Consider the following 17,267-nt stretch of genomic DNA (forward strand, 5'->3'; position numbering starts at 1 on the left):
TTCCCAGTTTCCCCGAGTGGTGAAACTGCAGTTCAGTCTTGCAACCAGGATATTAATACTGATACAGTCAAGGTATGGAACATTGCTGTTCCTAAGGAAATGTTTCCCTTTTATAGCCAAGCCCACTTCCCTCAAGGCCCTACATCCTCCTTAATCCCTGGCAACCACTGGTTTTCAGTTATGTTACTTTGTTATTTCAAGAATGTTGCATCTATTGAGTTATGTAATAGGGAATTGGCTCCTTCACTTAAGCCTACGTCTTTGTATATTTCTTCACTTTGTTGTGTACATCAGTAATTTGTTCCTTTTTGTTGCTGAGTCGTACTCCACGGTATGGATGAACCACAATTTGTTTAACCATTCGTCCACTAAAGGACGTCTGCGTTGTTTCTAGTTTCGGATATTATGAATAGAGCTGCTGTAAACATTACTGTGTAGAGCATATGTGTGATCACAAGTCTTTATTTCTCTGGAATAAGTGCCCAGACTGCTGTTGCTGGGTCACGAGGTAGTTGCATATTTGGTTTTATAAGGAATTGCCTACTTGTTTCTTAGACGGCTGACCATTTTGCATTTCTGCCATCAATGTATGAAGAGTTCCAATTGCTCTTCATTGCTGCCAACATTTGATGTAGTCACTGTTTTTCATTTTAGCCATACTTTAATTATGCATACAATGATATCTCATTGTGGTTTGAATTCGGATTTCCTTAATGCCTCAAGGTCTTGAACTCCTCTCCGTGTGTTTATCATCTGTATATCCTCTTTGGTGAGATGTCTTTCTGTGTCTTTTGTTCGTTTTCAGTTGTGTTCTTTTGTTCTTATCTTATTGTTTTCTTCTTTGTGTATTCTAGATAGTAGGTCTTCTGGGTATGTATTTCCAACATTTCCTGCCAGTTTGAAGCTTGTCTTTTTATCCCCTTACCCTTAGCAGGATCTGTCACAGAACAAAAGGTTTAAATATTGGTGAAGGTGAGTTTTTCCTTTTATGGATTGTGTTTTTGCTGTCGAGTATAAGATCTCTTTGCATAGCCCTTGACCCTAAAGGTTTTCCCGTTTTTTTTTGTTTTTTTTTTGTGAAAAGTTTTATAGTTTTATATTTTACGTTTAAATATATGATCCTTTTTATTTCAGTTTGTTCTTTTGTTTGTATGTTTGTGGACGTTCAGTTGCTCTACCACCGTTTGTTGAGAAGGCTAGCTTTCCTTCACTGAAGAGCTTTCATACTTTTGTGAAGTCACTTGGGTGTGGGTCTGTCTCTGGGCCCCCTGTTCTGTTGTTAGTATCTGACCCTCAGTATGGTCTTTTGTTATTGTGGCTGTGCAGTAAATCTTGACATCAGATAGAGTGATTCCATCCACTTACTCTTTTTCAAAATTGTTTTTCTCTGTTCTAGTTCCCTTGTTTATCTATATAAATTATTCAATAATCTTGATTGTATTTACAAAATAACTTACTGGGATTTTGATAGGAATTTTTTTAAACCTATATCTCAGTTTGGGGAGAATTGACATCTTTATTGTGCTGACATTTCCAATCTGTGGATGTGGAGTGTCTCTCCATTTATTTAGATCTCTAAGTAACACTGTGTTACTTAGTTAATCAGTGTTAATCAGTGTTGCATTAGCGATCAGTCACTCAGTCGTGTCCGACTCTTTGCGACCCCATGAATCGCAGCACACCAGGCCTCCCTGTCCATCACCAACTCCCGGAGTTCACTCAGACTCACGTCCATCGAGTCAGTGATGCCATCCAGCCATCTCATCCTCTGTCATCCCCTTCTCCTCCTGCCCCCAATCCCTCCCAGCATCAGAATCTTTTCCAGTGAGTCAACTCTTCGCATGAGGTGGCCCCAAAGTACTGGAGTTTCAGCTTTAGCGTCATTCCTTCCAAAGAAATCCCAGGGCTGATCTCCTTCAGAATGGACTGGTTGGATCTCCTTGCAGTCCAAGGGACTCTGAAGAGTCTTCTCCAACACCACAGTTCAAAAGCATCAATTCTTCGGCGCTTAGCCTTCTTCACAGTCTGACTCTCACATCCATACATGACCACAGGAAAAACCATAGCCTTGACTAGACAGACCTTTGTTGGCAAAGTAATGTCTCTGCTTTTCAATATGCTATCTAGGTTGGTCATAACTTTCCTTCCAAGGAGTAAGCGCCTTTTACTTTCATAGCTGCAGTCACCATCTGCAGTGATTTTGGAGCCCAGAAAAATAAAGTCTGACACTGTTTCCACTCTTTCCCCATCTATTTCCCATGAAGTGAAGGGACCGGATGCCATGACCTTTGTTTTCTGAATGTTGAGCTTTAAGCCAACTTTTTCACTCTCCACTTTCACTTTCATCAAGAGGCTTTTTAGTTCCTCTTCACTTTCTGCCATAAGGGTGGTATCATCTGCATATCTGAGGTTATTGATATTTCTCCCGGCAATCTGGATTCCAGCTTGTGTTTCTTCCAGTCCAGCGTTTCTCATGATGTACTCTGCATAGAAGTTAAATAAGCAGGGTGACAATATACAGGCTTGATGAACTCCTTTTCCTATTTGGAACCAGTCTATTGTTCCACGTCCAGTTCTAACTGTTGCTTCCTGACCTGCATACAAATTTGTCAAGAGGCAGATCAGGTGGTCTGGTATTCCCATCCGTAGAAGAATTTTCCACAGTTTATTGTGATCCACACAGTCAAAGGCTTTGGCATAGTCAATAAAGCAGAAATAGATGTTTTTCTGGAACTTTCTTGCTTTTTCCATGATCCAGTGGATGTTGGCAATTTGATCTCTGGTTCCTCTGCCTTTTCTAAAACCAGCTTGAACGTCAGGAAGTTCACGGTTCACATATTGCTGAAGCCTGGCTTGGAGAATTTTGAGCATTACTTTACTAGTGTGTGAGATGAGTGCAATTGTGCGGTCGTTTGAGCATTCTTTGGCATTGCCTTTCTTTGGGATTGGAATGAAAACTGACCTTTTCCAGTCCTGTGCCCACTGCTGAGTTTTCCAAATTTGCTGGCATATTGAGTGCAGCACTTTCACAGCATCATCTTTCAGGATTTGAAATAGCTCAACTGGAATTCCATCACCTCCACTAGCTTTGTTCGTAGTGATGCTTTCTAAGGCCCACTTGATAGGCAGTGTTGCATAGTTATCAGCATATTTTGTTTTGTTAGTTATACATCTAATTCTTTTATTTTTTGAGGAATCAGAGGCATCGTTATATTTTTAATTTTGGTGTTCATGTGTTTATTGCTGGCATATAAAAATACATTTCATTTTTGTAAATTTTTATATACTGACTTTGCTGACTTCACTTAACAGTTCTAGGCTTTTTTTTTTTTTTTTTTGGTGGAGTCCTTGTATTTTTCTATCTAGAGAATCATGCCATGTGTAAATAGGGGAATTTTTATTACTTTTTACTGATCTGTATCCTTTTTTCCCTTTTCTTGCCGTATTTCACTGGCTAGAACTTCTAGCACTGTGTTGAAATAGTGATCAGAGGTGACATCCTTGCCTGATTTCTGATCTTAGGGGAAGAGCATTCAGTTTGATATTAGCTGTAGGTTTTTGATGTATCCTGTTTATCAAGTCAGGGAAGTTCTTCTCTGTTTCCTTTTTTCCCCCTGTTTTAAAAAGTTCCTGCTTTTTATCATGAAATAGTGTTGATTTTTGTCAATAGCTTTTTCTGTATCAAATTGATATGATCATGTGAATTTCTTCTTTTCCTTATTATGGTAGAATATTCTGGTAGATTTTCCAATATTGAGTCAGCTTTGTATTTCAGGAATAAACTACATTTGGTCATGATGTTTAATGATTTTTATATTTTGCTGAATTTGTATTAAGGGTTGTTACATCTGTTCATGAGATGTATCGGTCTGTAATCTTTTGTTTTTATACCACCTTTGTTTGGTTTTGGTATTAGGATAATACTAGCTTTATAAGATGGGCTCGATAAAGGACAGAAATGGTATGGACCTAACAGAAGCAGAAGATATTAAGAAGAGGTGGCAAGAATACACAGAAGAGCTGTACAAAAAAGATCTTCACGACCCAGATAATCACGATGGTATGATCACTTACCTAGAGCCAGACATCCTGGAATGTGAAGTCAAGTGGGCCTTAGAAAGCATCACTACGAACAAAGCTAGTGGAGGTGATGAAATTCCAGTTGAGCTATTTCAAATCCTGAAAGATGATGCTGTGAAAATGCTGCACTCAATATGCCAGCAAATTTGGAAAACTCAGCAGTGGGCACAGGACTGGAAAAGGTCAGTTTTCATTCCAATCCCAAAGAAAGGCAATGCCAAAGAATGCTCAAACGACCGCACAATTGCACTCATCTCACACACTAGTAAAGTAATGCTCAAAATTCTCCAAGCCAGGCTTCAGCAATATGTGAACCGTGAACTTCCTGATGTTCAAGCTGGTTTTAGGAAAGGCATAGAAACCAGAGATCAAATTGCCGACATCCACTGGATCATGGAAAAAGCGAGAGAGTTCCAGAAAAATATCTATTTCTGCTTTATTGACTATGCCAAAGCCTTTGACTGTGTGGATCACAATAAACTGTGGAAAATTCTTCTATGGATGGGAATACCAGACCACCTGACCTGCCTCTTGAGAAACCTGTATGCAGGTCAGGAAGCAACAGTTAGAACTGGATATGGAACAACAGACTGGTTCCAAATAGGAAAAGGAGTACATCAAGGCTGTATATTGTCACCCTGCTTATTTAACTTCTATGCAGAGTACATCATGAGAAACGCTGGACTGGAAGAAGCACAAGCTGGAATCAAGATTGCCAGGAGAAATATCAATAACGTGAGATATGCAGATGACACCACCCTTATGGCAGAAAGTGAAGAGGAACTAAAGAACCTCTTGATGAAAGTGAAAGTGGAGAGTGAAAAAGTTGGCTCAAAGCTCAACATTCAGAAAACGAAGATCATGGCATCCAGTCCCATCACTTCATGGGAAATAGATGGGGAAAGAGTGGAAACAGTGTCAGACTTTATTTTTCTGGGCTCCAAAATGACTGCAGATGGTGATTGCAGCCATGAAAGTAAAAGACGCCTACTCCTTGGAAGAATAGTTATGACCAACCTAGATAGCATATTGAAAAGCAGAGACATTACTTTGCCAACAAAGGTCTGTCTAGGCAAGGCTATGGTTTTTCCAGTGGTCGTGTATAGATGTTAGAGATGGACTGTGAAGAAAGCTGAGCTCCAAAGAATTGATGCTTTTGAACTGTGGTGTTGGAACAGACTCTTGAGAGTCCCTTGGACTGCAAGGAGATCCAACCAGTCCATTCTAAAGGAGACCAGTCCTGGGTGTTCATTGGAAGGACTGATGCTGAGGCTGAAACTCCAATACTTTGGCCACCTGATGCGAAGAGTTGACTCAATGGAAAAGACCCTGATGCTGGGAGGGATTGGGGGCAGGAGGAGAAGGGGACGACAGAGGATGAGATGGCTGGATGGCATCACCAACTCAATGGACGTGAGTCTGGGTGAACTCCGGGAGTTGGTGATGGACAGGGAGGCCTGGTGTGTTGCAATTCATGGTGTTGCAAAGAGTCGGACACTACTGAGCGACTGAACTGAACTGATCTTTATAAGATGTGTTTGGGATATGTTAACTGCTATTTTTTGGAAGAGATTGTATAGAATATTGATGTAAATTTTTATGTAAACATTTAGTGTAGGATCCATCCGTGAAAATATTTTGGCCTAGAGATTTCTTTTTTGGGGGAGTTTTAAAGTTGCAAATTTAATTTCCTTAGTAAGTATAGGGCTATTCAGATTATTTTATTTTCGATGGGTTATGGTAGTCCACTTTTTTGAGGAGTTGGTCCGTTTCTCTTAGGTTGTCAAATTTACACGTTTCAAGTTAATTACAGAATATATATATATTCTCTTGTTTTTCTTTTGGTGTCTGCAGGGTCTGTGTTGATTTACTTGTTTTTGTTTCTGATATTGTTATAAGTGTAAATTTCCCTTTGGACACTGCTTTAACTGTGTCTCCAAACTTTTGATATGCTGTCTTTTCAATTTTTATTTTAACCCTTCAAACCACGGGTTGTTCAGAAGTGTTACTCAGTTTCCAGGTATTTATAGACTTTCTTGTATTCTCTCTATCACTGATTTTTAGGATTTTCCATTCCGCACTTTTTATGATTTCTGTTGTTTTATCTTTTGAGGTTTGTTTGTGGCCCAGGATATAGTCTGTGTTGGTGTATGTTCTGTGAGGCCTTGAAACACATGTGTATTCTGTTGTTGGGTGGGGTATTCTATAAATGTTGATGGAATCGCATTGGCTCTTGGTGGTGTCGAGTTCTCCTTGCTGGTTTTCTGGTTAATTGTTCGGTTGTTGACAGAAGGATGTTGAGGTTTCCAGCTGTAGTTGTGGATTTCTTTGTATGCATTTTCAGTCCTGTCAGAGTTTGAGTCATGTATTTTTCAGCTTTGTTGTTTGGTATAAACACATTTAGGATTGCTTGTCTTTCTGATGGATTGATCCTTTATATAACGTCCTTTTCTCTGATAGCTTTCTTTGCTCTGAAGTCTACTCTATCTGCCATTCATATAGCCATTCCTGCTTTCTTCGGGTTAGTGTTTGCATGACATATATTTTTCCATCTTTTTTCTTTAAGCCTGTTTGTATCACTACATTTGAAGTGAGTTTCTTACAGGCAAAATAGTTGAATCATGTTTTTAAATCTGCTTTATTAATTTAGATCTTTTAATTAGTAAATTTATTAATATTTAAGGTAGTCGTTTATACATTAGGACTCAAGTTTGCCATTTTGTTTTTGTTTTCTGTTCAGTTATTCATTTGTCCTGTCTCTCTGCCTACTCGTGGGTTACTTGAGTATTTTAAACTTACGTTTAAAATTTGTTTTTGTGTTTATGAGTGTATCTCTTTATAGTCTTCTTAGAGGTCCCTCTAGGTTTTCATTATGTGTAGCTTTTCACAGTTTACTCATGGTGTCATTTTACCAATTCAAGGGAAATGCAGAAACTTTACTTTTGTCTCCTTTATTCTTCCCTGGTTACCGTGTAATTAAATATTTCCTTTACGTACATTTAGAACCACATTTAGAGACAGTGTTATAATCCTTACTTCAATTGTCACATAATTTAGAAAACCCAAGAGAAGGAAAGTGTATTTGTCTATATTTTTGATTACCATGTTTTTTTTCTTCCTTCTTGATGTTCCAGGGTTGCTTTAAAAAAAAAACAAAAAAACCAAAAACCCAAATCACTTCCTTTTTGTTTAGAGAGCTTCTGACTTAAGGAAGTCATTCATTAAGTCGTTCCTTAAGTCATCCTTTTAGGGTAGGTCTGCTGGTGACAGATTGTCCTCGTTCTGCTTCTCCTGAGAGCGTCTTAATCTCATCTTACTCCTGAAGGACGTTTCCACTGGCCGTAGCATTCTGGGTAAAGTCCCTTCCTTTCAGCACTTGAGAATTTTTGTGCTGCTTCCTCTGTCCTCCATGGTTTTGGTGTGAAATGCATTTCTATTCCAGTTTTCTCTTACAGGTAAGGTGGTGTTTTTCTACCACCACTCCCAAGGTATTTTTCTGTCTTAAGTGTTCGCAAGTTTGATGTGATGTGTCTTGGTGTCTATTTCTTTGTTCTTTTTCCTGTTTGGTGTTTGAATGCTTCTTGAATTACATCCTTTGCCAAGTTTGGGGAAATTCCCACCCTCGTTTCTTACACTGTGAACCCAGTCTTCTCTTGTCTCCTCTGGGACCCTGACAGCATGTGCGTTAGATCTTCTGTTGGAGCCCCTCAGGCCCCTGGGCTCTGGCCGCTTCTCTCTCCCAGTCTGTTTTGCTCTCTCGTTTAGAGTGCACGAGTTCTGTGTGCATGTTCACTGATGCTTTCCTCGGTCAGTTCCAGTCTTCTCCTTAGCTCATCCACAGAGCTTCTTACTTCGGTTACTGTGTTTTTCATTTCTAAACTTTCCATTTGGCTCTCTATATCTTTTGTTTCTTTGTTGAGTCTTTCTATGTTGCTTTATTTGTTTCTGGTATATTCATAACTACCTGTTTAGGCATTTTTGCCATGGCTGCTTTAAAACCTTTGTTACATAATTCTAACATATCTTATTATCTTAGGGTTGGTATCTATTCATTGTCTTTTATTCACTTCTCCAGCATTCAGAAGTTCTTGGTTCTTAGTATGATGAGTGATTTTCAGTTGAAACCGGGACATTTTTGTGTTATGCTATTAAATATTGGATCTTATCTGACCTGTGTTTTGGCTGGCTTTCTCTTGACACCATTCTGGCAAAGGAAGAAATATTAGGTGGAGATAGAAGTCCAGATTCCACACTCAGCCTCTGTTGACATCTGAGGTGGGGGTGGGCTCCACGTTCTTGCTGGATGGGAGCAGGGCTTTCCACTCCCCCCGCCCCCGCCCCGGTCTCCAGGTAGACTGCAGTGGCTTTTTACCACTGGCTGATGGCGAGAGTCCTAATTCTGACACTACCCAGTGGGAAGCTGGACAGATGCTTCTTTCTTTCCCTCTCTTTCTTTCTCGAGGTATACTTCATTACAGTGTTACATGTTGTTGTTCAGTCACTAAGTTGTGACCAATTCTTTGCGACTCCACGGACTGCAGCACCCCAGGCTTCCCTGTCCTTTACTGTCCCCCGGAGCTTGCTCAAACTCATGTCCTTTGATTTGGCGACGCCATCCAGCCATCTCGTCCTGTGTTGTCCCCTTGTCCTACTGCCTCCAGTCTTTCCCAGCATCAGGCTCTTTCTGAGTCAGCTCTTTGAATCAGGTGGCCAAAGTAGAGCTTCAGCTTCAGTTCAGTCATTCCACTGAATATTCAGGGTTGATCTCCTTTAGGATTGACTGGTTTGATGCAGTCCAACGGACTCTCAAGAGCCTTCTGCAGCACCACAGTTCAAAAGCATCAGTTCTTCCGTGCTCAGCCTTCTTTACCAGGTGTACAGTATAGTGATTCCCAATTTTAAAGGTTATGCTCCATTTATAAGCACACTTGTACACTATCCTTACAGCTTATTTTATGTATAATAGTTTGTACTTCTTAATCTCTTACTGCCGTCACGCCCTCCCCTTCTCTCTCCCCACAGGTAACCACTAATTTGTTCTCTGTAGCTGACTATGTTACCTTTTGTTGTATTCACTAGTGTGTTGTATTGTTTTGATTCCACATGTGTTACCATAACAGCATTTGTCTTTCTGTGTCTGACTTACTTAAATTTAGCAGAATATGGAGGGATGCTTCTTTACTACTGGGTTTGGGGGTGGAAGTCCAGGCCCCTCTTTTGATCCTCACTGATGTTGTGAGGTGGGGGTGTGGTTTGTTATCACTCAGCATGGATGAAAGTTCCCATTCCTAATCTCCCTTTTTTTAACTCTACGCCAGAAGCTTTCACTGTGGCATCGTTCCCTGCTTTTATTGGTATTTCCAGGTTGGTGGCTCCTTCTGCTCCAAGTCGGAAATATATGAAGCAGAAAGAAAACCAGAAAACTCACTGCCATGTCATTCCTTGGGCTCTGAAACTGTGAATTTGTCTTTTTCTCTCCACCTTTCCCAGCTTTCTTATGTCTGCTTCATATGCAATGTCCAGAGGGTTTGTTGTTGTTGTTGCACTTAGTGGGAGGAGTAGGAAAAAGTACCACTAGTCATTTGAGAAGTGGAACGGCTCATCTTTGTTTTCGAAAGATGTCTTCCTGGGGGATGGAAATCCTGTGTGACACTTTTCTCTCTATGCGTGAGAGTTGTCGCTCTGCGCTCTTCTCTTGCTCGTTTCCAACACGTCTCTTGTCAGGTTTACCTTTGTTCTTATACACGTCATTTATTTCCACCTGCTTTAAATGTTTTGTTTTTATCACTGTTACAAGTAGCCTTCTGTTTGGGTTTTGTTGAAGTTGATAGAACTGTAAATTTACTCTTTGCGTTTGTATGCCTTTTCAGTCATTAAAAAAAATGTTTATTATAATTGTGCTAAGTCACTTCAATTGTGTCCAACTCTTTGTGACCCTGTGGCCTGTAGCCCACCAGGCTCCTCTGCCTGTGGGATTCTCCAGGCAGTAGTGGAGTGGGTTGCCATGCCCTCCTCCAGAGGATGTCCCCAGCCCGAGGGCCGAACCCGTGTGTCTTACAGCTCCTGCGGTGGCAGACAGGTTCTTTACCGCTAGCATCACTTGGGAAGGCCCCATATTTATTAACATTAATAAATTAACATTTATAAGAATTATTATAATTACTATATGGTTAACGTCTTTACTGTACACTCTGTTAACTTGGGGGGTCAGTTTTATGAGTTTTAATACAGGTACAAGTGCACGTAAACCACCACCTGTCAGATGCACGACTGCTCTGCCGCTCTTCAAAACTGCCTTGCGCTGGCCCTTGGGAAACAGTCATCTCTTAAAATATTTGTCCTGTCTCTTCGCCTTCAGACTCCAATTGCATGTGTACTGGGGATAGCTGGAGGTGGTCCCATAGGTCACTGATACGCTTTTTTGTTCCTGTTATTTTGAGAGGTGTTCTTTTTTTTTGAGGCTTGTGTTCCATAATAGAGAACCTCTGCTGCGGAGTCTTCACGTCTGCTGGTCTTTCCTTCTTTTGTTTCTAATCTGTTATTAAGTCTACTTGTTGTGTTTTTCATCTCAGAAACCCTACCTTTCATCTGTAAAGTAGATTTGGTTTTATTTCTGTGTCTCTCCTTAACATGCCCTTTTTTCTACATCCTTGAGCATGGAAATACATATATATATATATATATAAACTGTCTTTTTTTATTGTCCTTGTTTTTGAGGACATTTCCAGGTCTGTTTCTGCTTATCTGCTCCCTGTTATTGGTCTTTACTGCCTTATTGCATGCCTTGTGCTCTTCGGTTACAATTTTATATTGCTGGGTGCTAGATTTTCTTTTTATTCCTGTAAATATTTTTGAGCTTTACTCTGGGACGCGGTAATGTTAACTGGAAATAGTTTGGACCTTTTGAGACTTTACAAGCTGTGTTAGGCAGGACCGAGCCGCCTTCAGTTTTAGGCGTTTCTTGAATTCAGTGTCATTGGCTTTTGGGGCCACATGATTCTTCATTGTAGAGGCTGCTTGCTGTAGGGTGTTGAACAGCATTTGTGGTCTCTGCCCACTAGATGCCAGCAGCACCACTTAGTATGAGCTAAGGTGGTTTTCATATTTTTAAAAAGCTGTTAAAAAAGTACAACAGAGACCTCTGTATGTGGAAAAGCTAGAACACTTGAGATTTTGAAAGGAGACATTCCTTTACTGTTTGAGACAAATGGTAGCATAAGGAAAGAAACTTCTAATTTCTCTAGTATAGACAATAGTTAAGAGCACAGGCTTCAAAATTAGAAGGGTATGATTTGAGCCCAACTATGTGCCTGCCCCTTAATCACTATTTGGCATTGGGCAAATTTTAACTCTCTGAACCTCAGTTTCCTGTCTTGTAAAATAGAGCCAATATACATTTATCACTTAGGTTTGTTGGAGAATTAAATGGAAATGAGTAAAAGTATATAGCTCAATAACAGGACACATAGTTCTGTTATCCTTGTTTCAGGAGTGTGCTTGTGTTATTTATAATACCCCTTGGTGTACATACAGTGTCATATTTTGCTAACTTGGAGGATTATCATCTGTTATCTTTCAGGTCATGCAGAAGGATTTTGCATGATGTGTACAATGCAAGCACATATCACCCAGGCACTCAGTAATCCTGGGGATGTTATTAAACCGATGTTTGTCATTAATGAGATGCGGCGTAAGTATCCTCTGTAGTAGTTCATATGAATATTTGTTAGCCAGTTGGTCTTAATGATCTGACTGGTGAATGATGAGCTCCTTAGGTATTGCAGCAAACAGTTTATTGTGTATGAATATGTCTTTAACGAATAACAGGTTTTTAGCAAACCATTTATTATGTAAAAACATTTTGAAACCTAAAGCAAAAGATGACAATATAGTAAAGAAGGTGGTATTCAGTTTGATATATAAACAAAATAAAAATTATAAAACCCTCAAATTTGTTAATAAAATTGATAACTTTTGCAGCATTTTTCCTAGATATTTGGATTTCTATGCTGAGTAATACTAACTATTGTCCCACCGATTTCTTTAAATAGTTTTCAGTTAGCTTTAATTCAATAAATAAGTATTAACTATACATAGTGACAGGAATTATCAAAATAAAGTTAATTATATTCTTAATAACATTTTATACTCAGAACTTAGCAGATTTGTGGATAAATTTCACAAGTTTCTATATAATTTTTAATGACTTTACAATCTCCTCTTGCATTATAATGATTCTGATAGGTTGCATGAAATTTTTTATGCACTTTCTGCATGTTTTTTGCAGTAAGCTTTTGTATTATTTTAATTAACTGAGTTGGAATAAAAAATGCTTAAAAATAAAAACCTGACTCTTAATCTGGTATCTAGCTGGGTAATTATAGGGATGGATAATTACACAGTGACAATTTATAATCCTTCTGCCTAAAAAGCTGCTGAGGATAAAGAAGTGTTATCTTGGCCTTTGGTACTATTAACAGGCTGGAGAAGACCATGAAAATTTTTTTTTAAACATTGCTGGGTCTTAGCAAAATTTTAGCCAGGGGTGATTTTGTTTGTTGAATTATATGTCTATATTACATATACTGATATGCACATGTATACAGACATGGACACATATATGGCAGACATAATTAATTTTTTTAAACCTAGTTCTTTAAGAGAATGCTATTGGTGTGTGTATGTACATACATCTACGGACACACACCCCCCCAACTCTAGACATATATGGTTAAATAATGAAATTGTCATTTTTGTAGGTCAGAATTTGTGGGATGTGGTCAATTTCATATGATTCAAGTTAATACATATCTATATATTCATTCACATAAAATTATATGAATATTTATACATCTGTATTGTTTTTCATTGTCATTTTGGCTTGTGGCTATTTAGTCAATTAGAAATAGGACTGAGATGTTGCTGTGCAGTGGAGAATATAATATGTTCTCTAGGTTATTGGAATAGAATTAGGTAGGTTCACACTTTGTGTTTTATATAGATTCTCTTAGGGAATTCTAGCACCCAAGTTAAGATATGTGCACTAACATAACATTTGAGACAAATTTTTGAAACAATAACAGCTAAAGTTGAGTTTATTCAAGATCATTTTATTGCTGAAGACAGAGTCTCTGGGCTCTCAGAAACTCCAGCCCATGTGGGCTTTTAGCGGTCTGTAGGGCTCATCCTAGGTGTTCTCAGGGGGAACTTATTAATGCTGTTTCCTCATAAAATAGTTATCTAACCAGTATACTGTCATAAGATACAACCTCGAGGGGGAGGACAGCCTGCGCGTATGATAGGTGATGATAAGGCTTTGTCTTTCCTCAAATTCTACAGGCATAGCCAGGCACTTCCGCTTTGGAAACCAAGAAGACGCCCACGAATTCCTTCAGTACACTGTTGATGCTATGCAAAAAGCATGTTTGAACGGCAGCAATAAGTGAGTCAACACAGCATCAGTCGCCCGCCGCCCCGCCCCGGCCGCCCTGCTGGCTGGCGGAACTCAGCGCGGCCTTCCAGGAGGGGTGCGCCGCCCCCTGTCAGCTTCACCGTTAGACTTTGTGCAGCCTCTTCCTCAAGTGGTTTGCCTTATTTTAAAATGGTTGAAAGTTTAAAAGGTGTACTTCCTATCTCTAGCCTTTGAAATCTGTGTTTGTTCCCTTTGTCATTGGGGTCAGTTACCAATCCCTGAAGTTTCTTCTTTAAAATCTAAACATGGGCTCAGGAGAAGGATGGGGAAACAGACACGTCGTAGCCCACTTGCTGTTGCTTCGACACCCCTGGCAGGCCTGCATTCCCTTCCTGCGGCTGAGGGGCCGGGCGCTCAGTGTCTGGATGGTGCTGGGCTGCAGAGCAGGGTCCTCACACTTGGGTCCCAGTCCTGCTCTGGGTGACTGCCTCTTGCTGCCTGCTTCAGGGCCAGAGTCCTGCCCTGATTTCCGAATCCCTTCTTAATACCATCCGACCGCTTCTCCTTGCCCCAGACATCTTTGATTGGGCAAGGCTGTTCTCTGGCTGTCCCCATATTGTGCGACTCTCTTGCATGAATTCTCATTCTTTTATGGATGTACGTGGTTTTAGCATCAGTTACAGCACCTCTTATTTTTGCAGAATGCTTCTCTCATCTCACTCTTTGATTTTTTTTTTCAGATTGGACAGACACACCCAGGCCACCACACTCGTCTGCCAGATATTTGGAGGCTACCTAAGATCTAGAGGTAAACTCTTGGTTTTAAAGGTTGATAACTGTGGTCTGGCATGTGGTGTAAAAGGATGCAAGGGCTCCGAAAGGCTTAAGAAGGGCCCATGTGTCTCCCTGCTGGCCCAGACTCCCATCCCCATCCTCCGTCAGCCCCTGGCCCAGCCTGTGGTTATCCTCCCAGGAGCTTCTTGTGCTTGAACAGCCTGGGTTCTTCTCACACCGGAAGCTTTCTAGCGTTTTCCGCACACGCAGGTCTAACACGGCCTTTCGCGGTTGCAGTAGCGCTCCGTCCAGTCACCAGGGAGCTTTGGGTGGTTTCTGACCGTCGTTGTTGTCACCACGAGTGCTTTATCGAGCACCCTCGTCTACACGTAGCGCTACGTGCACGTAAAAGTGTACGCACGACAATTAGTTACAATTTTTGTATCGAAGGATATGTGATTTCAAATTCTGGTTTTGCCATATTGCTCTTCCAAGAGGTTATACCGGTTTACACTCCGGCCAGCAGTGTGCGTGCACCAAATCAGTGGCTCCCACTGTGTAGTAGGAACACGTTTTGCCCAGTCTGATAGATGAGAAAAGTACCTTATGGTTTTTGTTTTGTAAGTGTGTGTGTGTGTTCTGTCATTTCAGTAGTTGATATTGCCATGCTGATTATACTTTGCTTATCCTTTGTGTTTTATTTTTATTTCAGTCAAATGTTTAAATTGCAAAGGTGTTTCAGATACTTTTGATCCCTATCTCGATATAACTTTGGAGATAAAGGTAAGTTTGGTAGTTGTGGTGGTAGTCAAGTTAAACAAAAATTAGTCATAATTTATTTATAGTTTATTTATTTATAGTTCTCTTACAATTTAGACTACACTTGTTAGAGAATATGAATTGAAAACTTTAATATGCTAAGACTTAATTAGAGGAGCTTATTGAAACTTTGTATTAGGCATCATAAAAAACTTAAAACATTGAATAATTTTATTAAATGACCTTTATTAACATTAAAGGGTTAATGTTTATTAACCCTTTGACCTTTAATCTTAATAAAACCAGATTATGATGCCTATATCAGCCAAATTTAGGTGGTGGTTATTTCTTTAGAAACTGTCTTTTGCTTCTTGCATTTTCCGAACTCTCCCATTTTTTGTTGTCTGAAACTTTTGTTTTTCTGATCTCAAGTGTGATACATGCTAACGATAAAAATGAGAAACGCTGCAGAGACATGTGTGAGCCTGTCCCCCAGAATGAACACTGCTAACAGTTTGATATAAACTGCTCCAGAGCGTCTGTTTACTGTTGGCACTGACGGGGTTACCCCTTTAGTCTGTTGGGCCACTTGCTATTTTCACTCCATCTTGCTGGGCCTGCTGCGTGTCGTGCGTCAGCCAGTTTCCATGCCTGTTTCCTTCCTGGTAGATACTTCGATTTTGTCCCTGTTTTATGCTACTGTAAATAATGCTGCGGTGGGCAACCTCTGTTTTTTTGTTTTGGCCACACTGTACGGCTTGCAGGATCTTAGTTCCCTGACCAGGGATTGAACCCAGGCCCTCGGCAGTGAAAGCACGGAGTCCTCATCACTGGACCACCAGGGAATCCCCTGTTGTTTTTTTTTAATTGGGGGTGGGGAGGGCAATAGCTTGGTGTGCACATGTGTAAAACCGAACACTATAATGAAAAAAGCCTTTTTACATAAAATTTGCGCTTGGCTTTATCCTCTGGAGGCCTCTCTTCTTTTGCTGACAAGCGGCAGTGAGTGGTCATGTGCTCTCGGTGCTCTTCTGTCCCCAGGCTGCTCAGAGTGTCAACAAGGCCTTGGAGCAGTTTGTAAAGCCGGAACAGCTCGACGGAGAAAACTCGTACAAGTGCAGCAAGTACGATGGCGGTGCTGGCGGGCGGGGAGGGCAGGCTTGGGGTGACAGGGCTTGGCGTGTCTGCCTGACCGGCAAGGTTCCTGTGAGCTTCCAGGACCGCCTGAGAGGACCCTGGCTCTGTTCCCCGAGGGCCAGGGCACCCGAGTCTCAGTGTTAACACTCCTTAGACCCGGGGGAGGCGGGGCCTCAGTCCTGGGGAGCTGGGTGGAGGGGAGGGGTAAGACCATCCACATGTTAGTGCCCCCGCGTGTGAAGGTGCCTGGGGTGGCACGTGTGTGTCACAGCATCTCCAGGGACCCGGGTGTGAAGGGTTGGGGCGGGTGGAGCATTGCTTTGTCCCAGAGCAGTCAAGGATCTCTCTCTTTCATGGTTGTTTCCCAGGATTTGGGGCAGTACCTGCCAGAATCCTCAAGTTTGAGTCGTTCTGTTGTTTCCCCATGAAGTCAAGAGGGCCTATTTTAAGAAAGCCCTGTTTCTTATGGTTTAAGTAGATGTTCCCTTTAAGGGATAGCCGCTGGTTTGGTTCCAGACCAGCACAATAAAGCAAATCTTGCAGTAAAGCGAGTTGCATGAATTTTTTTGTTTCCCAGTTTATAGAAAAGTTACGTCTACCTTATACCGTAGTTTTTAAGTGTGCAGTAGCATTGCGTCTAAGAAACAGTGTACAAACCTTAATTTAAAAATACTTGTTTAAAAATGCCAAAATAACTAGAAGAGTAACATCAAAGGTCACCGATCAGAGATCATCATAACAGATACAGTAATAATGAGAAAGCTTGAAATATTGCAGGAATTACCAAAATGTGGCACAGAGACCTGAAGTAAGCAAATGCTTTTAGAAGGATGGCCCAGTAGACTTGCTCCACGCAGGGGTGCCGCAAACCTTCAGCGTGTGAAAAATACAGTATCTTCAGAGGGCAGTAAAATGTGGTGCCTGGGTTCACTGTTTTGGGGAGAAGGCCCCCTTTCCTCCTAAGACCAGAGGGATGCTTCCTTTGTTTTAAACCTCACGGACGTTTCTAGGCTTTTCCTTGCTTCTGTATCTGGGCTTTGTTTTCACAGAGTTCTTCTATCAGCCGGTTTTTCAGTTTGTTTTGAATTGAGAGAAACTTCTATAA

The 17,267-nt window shown here is 40.8% G+C and overlaps 1 protein-coding gene across 5 annotated transcripts in view; it reads left to right on the top strand.

Moving 5' to 3' along the window:
* Nucleotides 1-17,267, top strand: part of USP42 (ubiquitin specific peptidase 42) — a 56,765-nt gene that overhangs the window by 25,380 nt on the left and 14,118 nt on the right. For all 5 annotated transcript variants that reach the window (XM_059881371.1, XM_059881370.1, XM_024984977.2 and 2 more), the window contains 5 exons: nt 11,660-11,770; nt 13,420-13,522; nt 14,233-14,300; nt 14,979-15,049; nt 16,067-16,149. In XM_059881371.1, the coding sequence (XP_059737354.1) occupies nt 11,660-11,770; nt 13,420-13,522; nt 14,233-14,300; nt 14,979-15,049; nt 16,067-16,149 (436 nt within the window). The remainder of the gene's footprint in view (nt 1-11,659; nt 11,771-13,419; nt 13,523-14,232; nt 14,301-14,978; nt 15,050-16,066; nt 16,150-17,267) is intronic.

The sequence above is a fragment of the Bos taurus genome, chromosome 25, assembly GCF_002263795.3.
Source record: "Bos taurus isolate L1 Dominette 01449 registration number 42190680 breed Hereford chromosome 25, ARS-UCD2.0, whole genome shotgun sequence".
Lineage (NCBI taxonomy): Eukaryota > Metazoa > Chordata > Mammalia > Artiodactyla > Bovidae > Bos > Bos taurus.